A 16,614-nucleotide genomic window follows, 5' to 3' on the forward strand; every position below is an offset into this window, starting at 1 on the left:
TCCACTCCCCACTCCAGCTTTCTCTGGTCATTCTCATTGACTTTCCTGATCATAACATCACAACATGCCAGTCCAACAAACAAAACTATTGGTCTACAGTTACATGTTTTGGGGCTACAATTTTGTTTTCACTGTAGGAGTTTACAATCCCCCACCCCCTTACTTTGTCATGTATCAAATAGGGGCAGTATTTTCAGCTGTATAAATCAGTGTAACTCCATTTTAGTTTATTTACACCAGCTGAGGAGAGAATCAAAGAAATGCAGTGCTTGAAGGGACCTTGAGAGGTCATTTAGTCCAACACCCTCTCCTCCTCCTCCTCCTTTCCCCCCCCACCCCACCCAAAAGGCAGGACTGAGTAAACCTAGATCATCCCTGACAGGTGTTTGTCTAACCTGTTCTTAAAAACCTTCAATGATGGGGATTCCACAACCTCCCTTGGAAGCCTATTTCAGAGTTTAACTAGTCTTAAAGTTTTTTCTAATATCTAACCTAAATCTCCCTTGCTGCAGATACCTAGAAGCTCAGTACTTCAGATTTGCTAGTTTAAATGTGTATCCTTGTTGCTGATGACTGGAAGTGCACAAAGAGTGTATAGTGGTGTAGTTGTGCAGATCTAGGGGTAGAAAAAACTGTTAATAAATATGGGCTATTATTACCTCCATTATTCTAAAGAAATGTGTGTCAGCAAACCACCAGAAGCAGAACTTCAAATGTAATACACCTCTACCGCGATATAACGCGACCCGATATAACACTAATTCGGATATAACGCGGTAAAGCAGTGCTCCGGTGGATCAAAGCAAGTTCGATATAACGCGATTTCACCTATAACGCGGTAAGATTTTTTGGCTCCCGAGGACAGCGTTATATTGGGATAGAGGTGTAGTTGATCTGGCATGTCGCCTTGGAAAGTTCTTCTTTTGGTCATTTTCATGTGGCATGACTGCCTGGCTCTTTTATACGGAGTTCAGCTTTTTTTATTATTTCTAGTGTGTTTGTATATTCTAAAAACTTCCTTATGCAAAAAGTGTAGTCAGACTGCATCCCTCTTATGAAGAAGGAATCTAGGGGAATCCTTTTAAAGTGGTTTTAAATGGTTTTAACGTCTCTGTCTTGTGACATGGCAATTCTGGGTACCAGCTGCCGCCCAGCTCTTACGTAGTCCAAGGGAATCTTATTTCATCTATGCTTAAAGAGAAAATGAACCCATGTACAGGCATTATGGTGCAATGTACCAATTCTTGCTTGTTCTTTCTTTGTTGGAAGGGGCAGTGATTGTCTGAGCTGCTTGCTTTGCTAACTTGAATCATGTCACTCTTCTCTGTCAGATTCCCTTCTTACTCCTAAAGGCAGATTATTAGTTTCTGTTGGAAATGCCTCAAATAGTGAGATACTCTACTAAAGAAACTTTATAATGATGTCTCAACAGAATTTGTGGTGAAAGTCTTCCTGTAAGTATCTAGAGACAGGGTTGCCTTTTCATATATTTAGCATGCCCTCTAAATCATAATACAAAATGAATAATTTCAAATACAGTTTGATAACAAAAATTGTAGTTCTAGTTTCTGGCTCATTTGTTTAAATACATGCCTTGAAAGTGTTTTTTAAACTTCTCACACCCACTCCCAAGCATTAGTTTTTGCAAGGGTGTTATGCAGTAAGTATGAAGAGAAAAGAGAGATTCAGAGATGTGCAGGAAAAACTGTCAGGATTTGGTGACAGCCTGGACATAGGGGGAAGGAGGAGAGTGAGGAATTGGAAATGCCTGTAGGGCTGTGAGCCTAGGTGAGGTGGAAAAGCTAGATAGTTTTTTATGCTATTTAATAGCATAGTGAATGCAGATTACTCCTGAGGGAATTCTGCACCAAAAAATAAAAATTCTGCACACAATATTTTAAAATTCTACAAATTTTTTGTCAATAAATAAATGTGGAGGCTCCAGCATGGAGGCCACTGGCTGCACAGAGGTGGGAGATCACCCTGCAGTCCCCCCCCCCCCCCCCCCCCCCCCACACACACACACACACACACTCTCTCTCCAATCTCTCCAGCAGGGCTGGCTCTAGGTTTTTGCCGCCCCAAGCAAAAATAAATACATAAATCTCCAAGAACGCAACTGCCGAAGCGCCAAAAAAAAAAAACCCTCCGAGAGCGCCCGGAATGCCGCCTCTGAAATTGTGCCACCCCAAGCACGTGCGTGGTTTGCTGGTGCCTAGAGCTGGTCCTGCTTTCCAGGACACAGACACAGTGCAAGGGCCAGGCCTGCCCTAGAAATACCCTGAGGCCCTTTCCCTCCATGCCATGCGCACCAGGTATGGGACAGGCAGGCTCAGCCCAGCAGGATCCAAGTGTGGAGGGGCTTAGTGGGTGGGGGGGTGGAAATCCAGGTGTGGGTTGAGTGTGTTCTGTGTGGGGCAGTCTGGGTGTGGGCAGCTTGGTGGGGGGGTCCAAGTGCGGGGGGGGGGGATCTGGATACACAGGGGCTCTTGGGGTGGGGGGTCCGGGTGCAGGGGCAATGGGACTCTGCAGGGGGGTCCAAGTGAAGGTGGTTGGGGTTCAGCGGGGAGATCTGGGTGTGGTGGAGCTCAGCAGGAGGGTCTGGTGCTGGGGGAGTGGGACTTGGTAGGGTGGGGGTCTGGGTGCAGATGGTTGGGGCTCGGTGGGGTGGGGAGTCCAGATGTGGGGGGGCTTGGAGTGGGTTTGAGTATGGGGGGGTGCAGAAGGGGTGGTGGTGGGGGGCTTCTGAGTGCAGGGGAGAGGGGTGAGGCTCATATCATGGGGTCTGGCTGCACAGGGGTTGGGTGAAATGGGGGAGCAGCTCCCCATACAGTGACAGGAAAGGAAGAACCCTTATTGATACACAAGTCACCTTAATAATTAACAAACTTAGGGCCACATTCTGAGGCAAAGCTTCCACTGACTTCATTATGAGTTATGAATTGGTTAACACTGAGTAAAACCTCTAGGGATTTGGCCTGTGGTAAGGAGGTTATGAAATAGTTACTTTTCAGGTGTTTAAGTTTTTGTCAGATACACGAGGGGAATCATCGGAGTAATCTATTTTGGTTTTAGCCTTTGGTGTGGTGGCTCATCTACATCAGATAAATGTCAGGATCCTAGGTTTTGCCAAAAAGTACAGTTACAGTATAGAAACACTTGCAACATGTTACCGACAGTGTATCAACATATGGCAAACTCTTTAAATTGCTGTGGTGTTACAAACTGACTTGGTACTGCTAAATTCTTTAGGATTTCCTCAGTCATTTTGAAATACAATGTTAAATGTAACAAATGTAATCTATTTTCAAATTGTCATTTCATCCAAGCTCCCAAACCAGGCAGGGTTGGATGGGAGACATCAAAGGCAGGTCCAAGGAGCTGTTGTAAAAGGTGTTGTAAAAGCAGGCAGCACACTTCCTTCGGCGTCAATATTGTACTAACTCCCCACTGTGGTGTTGGGGATACTGCACTACCAGAGGTGCTCTCTTTTGTTAAGGTGTGAAATTAAGGTGCAGTCTGTGACACCCTGGCACCCCATATTCACCACTGTCATGTAATTAGCATACAAAGTATGCCTTTTGAGGTATCATTCTAAAAGTCTTGATCTGCTAGACATTAATATCTCGTTGGATTGTATGTGCTATCGTCATATGTGAAGTTATGAAGTTTGGCTGTGTGTGTGTGTGTGTGTGTGTGTGTGTGTGTGTGTGTGTGTGTGTGTGTGTTACTGAAACATGTTGTGAGGTTGAAAACACCCACAAGCAGCCTTTCAGGTACAACAGTAAAAAGGTCAAACAATGTTAATGGCTTATTGAGGAAAAGCACACAAGCACAAGGATTAACCCGCAAACTGTGTACAATAGAAACCTCTCAGAGATGCACTGCACAATGGGAACTGTTCGACACAGGTCACAGCAAAAGAGTTTTCCAGCAAGTGGGAAGATCTAAAAGGGGGACAATGACATCTTGATGGTATCTCACTCTCCCTACAACAACACACCTGGAAACACCAGAGGAATAAAGACTGAACCGGGGGGAAGTGATGGTCCCAGGCTAAGGGATTTGCTAGCCTGTGTATGAAAACCCGGAAAACCCAAGCTGCAGAGCCAAGGCAGCTTGTGCCTTAAGAATCTGCCAGGTGGTTTATCACTCAGGGTGAGAATTTGCTAATTCACATCCTACCTATCTAGTGTGTTAAGCTCAGTTTGCAGTTTTGTTTATTTACTAGGTAATTTGCTTTGATCTGGTTGTGATCACTTATAATCACTTAACATCTACCCTTTTGTAGTTAATAAACTTATTTTATGTTTTAATCCAAACCAGTGTGCATTTGACTAAGGGGTCTGGGGAAACTCTCAGCTTGGTTACCACAAGTGTGCATGGTCCTCTTCACATTGAGGGAGAGGTGGACTAGGCGTTAAACCCATATACTGGCCAGATTTGACCAGGTCAGGAGGGTACTGCTCTGAGGTCCTAGGCTGGGAAGCTGCGTGTGTCCCTACCTGTGTGAATGCTGGTGAAAGTGTAAGCTTGGAGGGCTTTGCAACTTGTCACAGCAGCACAGTGTGAGAGGGAGCCCATACTGGTGGGTCAGAGGGCTCAGTGGCACTCCAGTTTCAGGTGGCACCCTGGGGGGAACCCGTCACACAGTCCTTTTGAGGTTATTGATCCCAGGGCATTATTTGCAAGAGCAGGGGTGTTATGCTTGGTATCCTGGCCAAATTCCAATTCGAGTAAAAACAATCTCCCAATGTAAATTCCCCTGGAGTTTCAGTTAAATATAGTAGTCTTCATGTCTTATCCAAGGGCTTCATCTTGCAAACATTTAAACACATGAGTACCTTTTCTCCCCCAGAATAAATTACTGTTCTTCGAGTGCTTGCTCATGTCCATTCCATATTAGGGGTGTGTGTGCTCACCACATGCACCGGTGCCGGAAGTTTTTTCCTCTGTGGTATCAGTAGGGGACCGGCTCTGGCACCCTCTGGAGTGGCGTGCACATGCCGTGGTATAAGGGGTGTCACTGGCTCCCCCCAGCCTCAGTTCCTTCTTGCCTCCAGTGATGGTGCTGGAACGTCTACTGCTTCGGCTAGTCTTTTTCACTTTGTTCAGTATTTCAAACTTTGAGGTCCGACTCCGTCGCGAGCCCCACAGCATTGGCGCCGATCCCCCTCCCTGGCATCTGCCAAGAGGCTAAAGAAGACCAGGAGAAGAAGATCTCCTACATCCCTGCTAGGGGAAGGAGAGGGCAGGAGGGGAGCCAAGGCCCGAGGAGGGCGGCTTGATACCTCCTACCGGGAGTCGGGACCCAGCTCAGGTTGAACAGTCCAGCCCACCCCGCTGCATGCCTGCCACGCCAGACATTGACGGGGGCCTTCATCAGTTAGAGGTCCCATTGACACCCTGTAGGCAGCGTAGGATATCCTGGCGCTACTGATGCCACCCACACTGGTTACAGCAGTATCCTGGTCTAAGGGTAAACCCACCTTGGGTCCTTTCTATAGGTCTCCATCTCAATGACACCATTCCCCATCACGGGGGATGTTTCGCCAGCGCTCCCCCGCATGGAGCCACCAGGCCTAGAAGGCAGAGAGGCGGGGTCAGCGAAGCCCTCATCAGTCTCTGGACTCAGGGCCCACAAGATTCAAGGTGTGCCTCACTGGTGACATGGCACAGGCCTGCAGAGGTCCGCTCTTCCCGGCATCAACAGCACCGGGACCAGCCCAGTGCTTCACCCATGGCTCAGCACTGGTCACAGGCCCGAGACAGTCAGTCTCAGCAGCGGAGTCATCAGCTTGCCAGTATGCATTGCCATGTCATGGATCCCCCTAGACTGGGGAGTAACTCTAGATCCTGGTACCGATCAAGCAGCATGACTGAGGTCTAGATCACTGGGATGCTATCGCCAATCTGGTGAACAGCATCGGTCTTCGAGGACCCGCAGAAGGGACTCGTCCCGAGCGGTTAGCTCCCTGTCCAGGCGCAGCAATCGGCACTGCAGCGATCAGGATCGCCGGTCTACTTGCTCGTGGTCACCTGAGAGCAACCACTCATTCTTGAGCTCTGGCACCGGACAGGAGTCGTTGCTGGTGGGCAAAAACCCGGTACGGTGGTACCCTCGTTGTCAGCGGAATTACCAACTAGACCAGAGCCAGTAGCCGGCTGCCTGGTACCCATGGAACCCGTGGGGCTTAACTTAGCCTTCACCAGGGCTCAGGTAAGCGGTGGGGGCCTGGGACAAGCCATTGGCCTTAGTATCCGACCCTCCCCCAGAGCCAGCTGTTCCGGAGGACGGAACCCCTCAGGCTCTCGAGGACCCGGGGGATCAGCTGACTGGAACACCAATGGATATGTCAGACCCCGTAGGCCCGGCTTCCTCCTCATCTTTACCTGATGAGGCGATTGCAGCGCCTCCTCACCCAGTTCTTCAGGATGATGCTAAGGCTCATCAGAAACTGTTGAAAAGAGCTGCCTCTATCTTGGGGCTCCAGGCGAAGGAGCTGGTGGAACTGTTGGACACTCTATTCAACATCCTCTGCTCAACGGCACAGGCCAGGGTGGCTCTGCCCCTCCATGAAGGGGTGTCTAAGATTACAAATGCCCTGTGGCAGACCTTCATCCCTGCCCCCATCTCCAAGAGGGCAGAAAGAAAGTACTTTGTGCCAGCTAAGGCTCATGAATACCTATACACTCACCCGGCCCCAAGCTCCCTGGTAGCAGTGGTCATTAATGAGCAGGAGAGACAAGGCCAACTGGGAGCCACTCTAAAGAATAAAGACCCAAAGAGGCTGGACTTGTTTGGATGCAAAGTTTATTCATTTTCTAGCCTCCAATTGAGGATGGCTAACCACGAACCCCTCCTTGGCCGCTATGACTTCAGTATGTGGCAAGCCATGGCCAGGTTTGAGGATTCGCTTCCCGAGGACACCAGGAAGGAGTTCTGGGTGATTCTTGATGAGGGCAAGGCTGTAGCCGGAATGGCCCTGCAAGCAGCCTCTGACGTGGCAGACTCCGTGTGACGCGCTATGACCTCGGCCATCTCCACGCGGAGGGCGTCCGGCTCCTTCTTGCGGGCTTGTCGACAGAGGCCCAGCAGTCGATACAGGACCTTCCCTTCAACGGCCAGGTGCTGTTTGCTGAGCAGACAGACAACAAATTACATGGGTTGAAGGACTTCTGTACTGCATTGAAGACCCTATGGCTCTACGTCCCGGGTCTGGCCTTTAAGCGGTTCAAGCCGCAACAGCCACTGGGTCAAGGGAGCCAACCCAGGCAGGAGACGGCTCATAAGATGAGCAGAGGCTACAAATGTTGCCAGAGCCACCAACCTCTGCCATCTACCCAGTCGGGCGCCTCCCGCAACAGGCAAGGTGGCAAGCGGGCATTTTGAGGGTGCGCTCGAGGGCGACCTACCAGACTGTACCCCGGATCCATCCTTCCTATGTTTCTCCAACCACCTTTCTTTCTTCCTCTCTGCATGGACCACAATAACCTCAGACCGCTGGGTCCTCAACACAGTGGCCCAGGGCTATACCCTCCAGTTTCTTTCTTACCCCCCCTCACACCCGTCCTTCCCTGTCCCTCTTCAGGGACCCTTCTCACACAAGTCTCCTTGCACAGGAGGTGAAGGGTCTGCTGCAGCTGGGAGTGGTGGAGGAAGTTCCTCGAGTACAAGAACAAGGGGTTCTATTCCCAGTACTTTCTGATTCCACAGGTGGTCTAAGACCCATCTTGGGCCTACGAGACCTCAACAAATACCTAAAGAAGTTGAAGTTCCGCATGGTCTCCCTGGCCTCCATCATCCCCTCCCTGGGTCCGGGAGACTGGTATGCCGCCCTCGACTTGAAGGATGTGTACTTTCATATAGCGATCTTCCAAGGACACAGACGCTTCATGGTGAGATTGGACCACTACCAGTTTGTGGTCCTCCCTTTCGGCCTAGTGACAGCACCAAGGGTGTTTATTAAGTGCATATTGGTGGTAGCAGCTTACCTCAGGTTTCGAGGTATTCAAATATACCCATATCTCGACGACTGGCTGGTCAAAGTCCACTCCAGGTCTCAAGTCCAACGGGATGTCACAATGCTGGTCCCTGGGCCTGTTGGTGAACTACAAGAAGTCAACGTTCATTCCAGTGCAAAGGTTAGAATTCATCGTAGTGATGCTCGACTCCACTTGCGCTAGAGCTTTCCTGACACAGGAGAGGTTCCAGACCATGGTGGACCTCATCGTGGGGGTCTCTGCATTTCCTCTAACCACAGTTCAGGTATGTCTGTGTTTGCTAGGCCACATGGCAGTAAGAGCGTATGTCGTCCACCATGCAAGGCTCAGAATGCGACCCTTGCAGCAGTGGCTGGCAGCAGTCTATTCCCAGTCCAGAGATCACCTGGACAAAGTTGTTATCATCCCGCCAGTGATACTTACCTCCCTCCCTGCAATGGTGGACCGACACCAAGGCTGTCCAGGAAGGAGTTCCGTTCAAGAGCCCACGCCACTCAGTCGAACTCATATCGGACGCTTCGGACATTGGCTGGGAAGCGCATCTAGGTGAGCTACAGACACAAGGGACATTGTCCCTGGAGGAGATGACTTTGCACATAAACGTCAAGGAGCTCAGAGCATTACGTTTGGCCTCCAGAGTCTTTCTACCACACCTGGCAGGCAAGTTGGTGAGAGTGTAGACAGACGATATTGCCTCGATGTTCTATATCAACAGGCAAGGGGAGCACGCTCGTCGGCTCTCTGTCAAGAGGCTCTCTGATTGTGGGATTTCTGCATCAAGCACACGATCCACCTGGAGGCCTGTCACCTCCTCGGCGTCAGGAACACGCTGGCAGATCACCTCAACAGGTCCTTTTTCTCTCACCACGAGTGGTCGCTCCATCCAGAGGTAGCCCAGACGCTCTTCCAGAGGTGGGGAACTCCCCAAGTGGATCTGTTCGCCCCCAGACAGAACAGGAAATATCATCAATTCTGTTCCCTGCTGGCCCTCTTTTCCATTAGTGTGCACCTTGTGGCCATCTCTGCTTTTCACCTGCCAATCCAGGGTAAGACGGTGTTCTCACACGACATGTCGCTCAGGTTCTTGAGAGGCCTTGAGAGACTCTTTCTGCCGGTCCGGGCTCTTGTCCCACAGTGGGACCTTAACTTGGTTCTTTCTAGGCTCACAGGGCTGCCCTTTGAGCCTATGGCCTCCTGCTCCCTTTCCCACCTGTCATGGAAGGTTGTTTTCCTTGTGGCAGTAACATTGGCGAGATGAGTGTCAGAGATTAAAGCCCTGACATCGGAACCACCGTATACAAAGACAAAGTTCAACTGCGACCCCATCCGGCCTTTCTGCCGAAGGTGATGTCTTCCTTCCGTGTCAACCAGGACATCTTCCTCCCGCTGTTTTGTCCCAAGCTGCACATCACTAATGAGGAAAGGAGGCTGCACGCCCTGGACATCAGATGTGCCCTGGCGTTTTACCTAGAGCGTACCAAGCCCTTCCGCAGGTTGACCCAGCTCTTCATCTCGACAGCGGACAGGATGAAGGGCCTTCCGGTGTCATCGCAGAGGATTTCTACCTAGATCAACTCCTGCATCCGGACCTGTTATGAGCTAGCACGGGTCCCACCGACACCGATCATGAGAGCCCATTCAACCAGAGCTCTGGCATCCTCAGCTGCCTTCCTGGCGCACATTCCCATCCAGGACATTGGCAGAGCTGCGACATGGTCTTCGGTTCACACATTCACTGCGCATTATGCCATCACTCAGCAGGCCAGAGACAATGCTGGGTTCGGCAGAGCTGTGTTGCAACCTACATGTCCATGAACTCCTACCCGCCTCCGTTGGTACTGCTTGGGAGTCACCTAATATGGAATGGACATGAGCAAGCACTCGAAGTTACCTGTTCTGTAACTGGTGTTCTTTGAGATGTGTTGCTCATGTCCATTCCATGACCCGCCCTCTTTCCCCACTGTCAGAGTTTCTGGCAAGAAGGAACTGAGGGTGGGAGCCGGCGGTGCCCCTTATACAGCGGCATGTGCGCGCCACTCCAGAGGGTGCCAGAGCTGGTCCCCAATGGGTACCACTGAGGGAAAAACTTCCGGCACCGGTGCATGTGACGAGCACACACACTTAATATGGAATGAACTTGAGCAACACATCTCGAAGAACACCAGTTATGGAATAATAACTGTCTTTTATGTAATGTAGTGACCGTGTTCTATGCTGTTAAATAGCTTCTATATTAAATTGTGTGTGTATGTAATATCCATGCACTTGGGTGTAGAATATGTGATAGTACAGGTGGAATGGCAGCAATACCTATTATCTATTACTTACAACTCTGTTTTTTAGATGCTTATAACTTTGTCAGACGGTTTTGGGCTGAATTTTTCCATGTTTGGTTTATGACTGGATTGAGTTTGAATGTTTTGTGTGTGTGTGTGTGTGTGTGTGTATATATATATATATATATATATATATATATATATATATATATATATATATATATATATATATATATATATATATATATATATATATATATATATATATAGCAAAAACTTCTAATATGGAAGTCTGGAGGAATCAGTTATATTTTGAATCTGACAAGTTCCTTATTGTTTCTATTTCTCTGTGCAGCGGGAGGAAAAAAGAGAATGTCAATTTATGTAACTTGTTCAAGAGAAAACAAAACATTACATTTTATGTATGTGGCAACCTTTTATTTGAGCATACTATTGAGCATGCTATCAGTTTTCATGCAGAACAACCCAGTGAAACCAGCAAGGAGTTCTGCCCAAAGAAAATTGTGGCACTATGTAGCCCAATACAACTATTACATCTCTGTGTGCATGCTAGGTGTAGATAACCTGTGTATAGTTTGGCATAATTTATCTCTGGTTTGTGGCAGTTGTAATGGGGGAAGCTGGATAAACTGGGGGTCTAGGCAATTTGGGATTCTGGTACACTAGCTGAAAATTTCTGCTAAAACAATAAGCTGCGAAATAGTTTTAAAATGGCACCTTATAGACTAACAGATGTATTGGAGCATAAGCCTTCGTGGGCGTCTGACGAAATGGATATTCACCCACGAAAGCTTATGCTCCAATACGTCTGTTAGTCTATAAGGTGCCACAGGACCCTCTGTTGCTTTTTACAGATCCAGACTAACATGGCTACCCCTCTGATGCATGAGTTTTAAAATGGTGACATTTTAAATTGTCATCTATAATTTTTAGAGTTACTAATTCATTGGGATTTATGGGTCTGATCAGACCTCTCAGAATTCTTGTTACAGACCATCTACAGACCCAGGAAGTCTGTGCTGCATTGGCTTACATTAGATCATGCTTTCAAGACTAACTGCACAACACTAGAAACATAGGGGTAGACGCTCTCTTGGTGTAAACTGATGCCAGTGGTGCTATGATGACTTTTATCAGTTGAGGATCTGGCTCTTAATTTAAAAAAATTGAAACCTTAGGTTCAGGTTCATAATTCTGTAACAAAGGGTGGATTCTGAGGGCTCCATCGGGGCCTGGTGATAGGCTAAAAAATTCCAAAGACGAGTTACTATTACTGCATGTAATAGAGCAGCTGAATTTGTCAGATTTCCTTTGTCTTGGCCTGAAATATTACTTGAGTAACTCATGAGATTTCAGCACTTTTGAACCTTGACCCCTCACCCATATGTAATCTTTCTGAACATCTGCTATCTTCAGTTTGTATTATGGTCAGGTCTCTTTGTTGACCAGTAATAGCATGCCATGCGTATCAAAATGCACCAGGATATCCACACTTTTTGCCTTTGGATAACATTACTGTTTCTCTGATAATAACAAAATGAAAATGGCAGACTTGTATACATGGCCTTTAAATTATTCTTTTAAATAGTGTTTTAATATAACTATTTTGACATAACGTGAACTCAATTTGCAATCCACCTTCACAAGTGATTTATCCTACTGCTGGGCATTATGCAACCTCACGATTAGCAAGGTAACCCATCTTCACTTGGAAAACATTTCTAGAGGTCATATGTAACTTTGTGTTTGTGCATATATAGTAGCCCTAAAATCCTGAGGTCTGGTTTGTGTGTGCAAATTGGCATTAATTGCATTTCCCTCCATCCCCAATAAAAACGCCTTTAAAAATGTAAACTTGACAAATTTGTCATTCTAACAGTAAGTCTCGTGCCTTGCTCACGGATTACAGTAAATACTTTGTAGGCACTTGGTGAGAAATATTTACTTTTCCTATTAGCTGCTTGATATTGACCACTTTGCCTGAGTGCCCCCTTTAGACATGCAGCACATAGCCTGCAAATGGCCTCAGTAGTAGACTATCACAGATGTACATTATGCAGGTTGTGCTTCAGTGACAGCACACTACGGGAGAGGAAAAATAGGTGTGGCTTCAAAAGACTGAGCACAGGTGTTTGTAGAGGGATAGATTAATCTGCAAAAGGCTAATATGCTGTACTTAATAAATAGCATATACTGTTACATAAAGAATGGCTGGCAATGTAATTGGATGGTGTGTTGCTGGTATAATCTCTCCTGACTTTTATTGAGATGGTGTTGCTCAAGCAGGTGTTATGCTTTCTGTCAAATGGTATACTCCACTCACCATTTTGCAGGGAGCATGTCTCTTATTGGAACCAGATGGGCTTAAATCTAGCCCCTTTTTGTGAGATTAATGAATCCTGCAAATCCACCTAACCCCAAATGCATCTAATCTAACATTCACTTGGGACGTTGGTTCTAAATACATAATTGAAAAGCAAATGACTTATTTGATTCTGTATGTTTGATCTTGCAGTCATTTCCTGCAAAATGTTGATTGGGACATTACCTTGCACATGGATGACCATGTACACTTCAAATTAAGGTGGAAAGGAACAGCACTCTCCTTCCCCCGCCAATATCTATTGCACTTAATTTAGAAAGCTGCAAATATCTCTCTAGGAATATTCATGGCTCCCATTGCACTAGTATTTGAACATCTCACAAACATTATGAATTTATCCTCCTAACACCCCTATGAGGTAGGGAAGCATTACCACCTCCACATTATGGATAGGAAGTCTGGGGCAGAGCCAGGATTTGAACCCAGATCTCCTGAGGCCCTGGCCAATGCCCTCACCACAAAATTTTCCGATGTTGGGAAAATGTATGGAAATTACAGAGCAATTTTTCTTGATAGTTTTCTTTTCCTTGCAGGAAATCGGGCAGGATGTGATAGTTTTCTAGTGATGATATTCCTGGAATACTCTGCCTCCCTGTAACAGAGTAGCTAGCCCATGTAATAAAATAGGGCTGAGCTCTTCTGTTCCAGTCCAGGAGCACCGAGTTGGGCTATTTAAGAGAGCAGGGCAGCATCTGGGGCAGGTAGGAGGTGCCTGAGAGAGGCTTGGTAGAAGGAGCTGCCAGAGGATTAGAGCCAACTGGTTCAGTCAGGAAGAGCTGTTCCTGGGAGAGGGCTGAATGCAAGAGAACAGCAAGGGGTTTCCAGGCTGGACTCCCCAAGCCTGAGAAGTAGGGCTGGAGAGGGCTGAAGGTGGGAGAAGAGGGAGATGCCTGCTGATCCTAAGCCAGAGCTAAGGTCCAGGGGGCTGAAGGAAGGGGACAAGCCCAGGGGCTTATCTGCTGGCATCTCCTTCAGAGCTAGGTTCTAGAGGAAGCATGAGAGGCTCCCACTGGAGAGGCTGTGAGTTTTGGCTGGAAAGAGCAAGGTCGTACCTCAGAAGGAAAACTGGGGTGATGATCCCAGCAGAGGGACAGAGGAGGACTGTGAAAGAGTCTAGGTCTCGCAGAAGACACCAGGATGGTGGGAAGGGAGCTGAGTGTTAAAGATCTCATGCACTGGGGTTATACAGACTATGTGTAGGGTTTTTGGTCGTGGACTTTTGCACTGTGTTTTGTTGTTAAACTGTGATGGCCTTGAGGACGTGTTTGTATTGAAGTTACTGGGATCCAAGAGAGACACTGAAGTGAGGCCACTTGCAGGTTGCCCTGAGGCCATGAGGGGTCACTTGGGAGGAGGCCACTCATTTACACTCCCCCTTTGGAGTACTACAATTTCAGCAACTGAGATGGTTTTAGAGTGCAATTCCGCCTTCCTCTTGTCACTGCACCATAAACGGCACTGTGGAAAGAGCTGAAGCAGGCCGACACACAGTTGCACTTGATTCTCCTACTGCTCTTCTTACCTCTGTGTCAATAGAATGTTGCCTTTCCTAAGTGCAGGCTGTTTTTCTTACACCATCAGCCTATCTTACTCTAGAGAAAGTGGAGTACTGATGGGGGATACTATACAGTGTTGCAAAAAGCTTATCATTAATTGGTCTGAAGTAGCCTGAACCAGGTGACTCTAAGGCCTGTTACGAAACTGATCATCTTCCCCAGGCATTTGAAAACAGAGGATTAGGGAAATCTGAGATTTGAAATTGTCTGGTTTCCTGGTGGTGGTTTATATAGAATTCTACTGCTGCACTTTTGACATGTTGGGGTATTGTTTGGATATATTTTAAAGTTAGTTTAAGACTACCTAGAACATATGGATAGATGCCCATTTTTATAAATCCAAATAAACAAACTTGAGAAGAAAGATTAAATGACCAAATTTATTAGTGTATAACTAAGCACCTGATCCAACTCTCACCGAAGTAAAGGAGAGTCTTTTCATTCTCAGTAATGTGAGTTGGATTTGGACTTGAACAATGAATTAAGAACATTTTTAAGTGTGAATGCTAAAATTGAAAACAGCTACAACAATGTCTGTATGTTTAAATGCACCAGAGAGGAACCAAGTATGTTTCAATGTACCTATCTCTCTTCTTCTTTCAGTGGGATCTCGTTTGTGAATCTTCCTGGAAGGTCCATATTGCTAAATTCTCCCTACTGGTAGGCTTAATCTTTGGCTACTTGATAACAGGATGTATAGCTGACTGGTGAGTGAAAAATCTTTTAATGCTATATAATTTAAATGAATAAAGATACTTAGCATCTCTGTAGAACTTTTTTTAAAGTTACTATTCAGGAAGAACCTTTTGATAATTAGATCTGCAAATCTCTGAAAAGAGTAGCATGAGTTGGCAGTACAAAACTGTTTTAATTGCTTGGGCTGAGTCATTTATAGCATGATAAATAACATAAAAGGAAAATACTTAACCATTGATTTCTAATTATTTGCTGTTGACACACTTTGTTACTGCTGTCATGACAGAGCAAAATTACATATTTTCTAATTATGTAAAAACAGAGCGTTTGTTTTAGATAGCACTAGCCTCTAGTGTTCTGTCAAATAGATGCTACAATCACAAATTACTTTTTAGCCATATTTGCTGATAAAAGGGACAATGTCAGCTCACATTTGGCCCAGAATGTTCATCTTATTTTTAAAAGGCCTTTATGAACCTTTCCACTGTTTTGCTATTTTTTAAAAGTTGTTTTGAAACAAATGAACATTCCCTTGCATTGTTTGAAACCCAAATATTGCAGTATTAAGAACACATATATCTTCATTAAGTGTGGGGGTACATCCCTCTGGATTATTGGGGAATGGGAGCATTCATAGAATTCTCAATTATTCTCCAGAATCTGTTTTCACTTTAAAAAAATCTCTAGTTGGTATGGTTACAAAGAAAAACTTTATACTGTGACCAAAGTGATATCTGCTTGAGCTTGCAGAGAGCCTGAAACAATAGCTTTATGGTTGAACCTGCCCCATTCATTCCAGTGGATGCTAATTCAGTTGATTATACTTTTTTCACTACTGATTGAAGCATGGAAGAGACGCAAGGAGATGTGGTGTTATGAAGATTTACATGATTACTGCTCACTTTGGTGCCATACCTCACAGCTGTGAGGAGGCGAACCCTGCTGCATGTGTGAGGCAATGTGGCCCAAAGCTTCACAGCATCTTAATTTCAATTTTAAATAATAAAATAATCTGCACTGAAATATTTCTTTAATGTCCAGTATTAAATATTCATTGCTCCTTAAAATAAAGCCTTACGGATGTACAATGGAATATGGTTTTATTTCATTTAAATAAAATTCTAAAATTAGGATAGATCTTAAACAACATGTGACAGAGTTGTGGGGAGATGGGTGAGAGTGAATGATTTGTTTCATTGTCCCGCAAAGGGGTGTGGGTAGGGTGCTCAGCTTTTAAAAGTTTGGGAAACACATATGTAGGTGACCAAAAGGGAAACTGGCTTAATTTATTTGCATTGTCTAAGTTGAGAGAGAGCATAAATTGGATTTTGAAATTTTTCACTTTTAATAATCCGAGTTTGTGGTAGTTATCTAGATAATGACATTTGTTTGCAGCATACAGATTTTTAAGTTGATGGTATTCCTTTAGAAGGAAACTTCTAAAGCTATAAGTAATGACCGCATGACACTATAGTGATTTTCATTCACCAAGTAATTATTAGGGGAAACCTTAGCTGTGTGGGTAGGTATAGGTGGAAGATCTATGGGATCCAGCATTGGAGACTCCATTTATTCAAACTTGGGGCCAAATCCTTATCCAACAACCAGTGTATTATGGATGGCAGCACGTGTTCTAATACAGTGTGGTATGGGCACTGCAGAAGACATCCTTCTGTAG

At 46.0% G+C, this 16,614-nt stretch overlaps 1 protein-coding gene across 2 annotated transcripts in view; it reads left to right on the plus strand.

Moving 5' to 3' along the window:
- SLC22A23 (solute carrier family 22 member 23) overlaps positions 1 to 16,614 on the plus strand; it is a 174,862-nt gene that overhangs the window by 24,659 nt on the left and 133,589 nt on the right. For both annotated transcript variants that reach the window (XM_065399714.1, XM_065399716.1), the window contains exon 2: positions 14,844 to 14,947. In XM_065399714.1, the coding sequence (XP_065255786.1) occupies positions 14,844 to 14,947 (104 nt within the window). The remainder of the gene's footprint in view (positions 1 to 14,843; positions 14,948 to 16,614) is intronic.

Source organism: Emys orbicularis, chromosome 2 (assembly GCF_028017835.1).
Source record: "Emys orbicularis isolate rEmyOrb1 chromosome 2, rEmyOrb1.hap1, whole genome shotgun sequence".
Taxonomy (NCBI): domain Eukaryota; kingdom Metazoa; phylum Chordata; order Testudines; family Emydidae; genus Emys; species Emys orbicularis.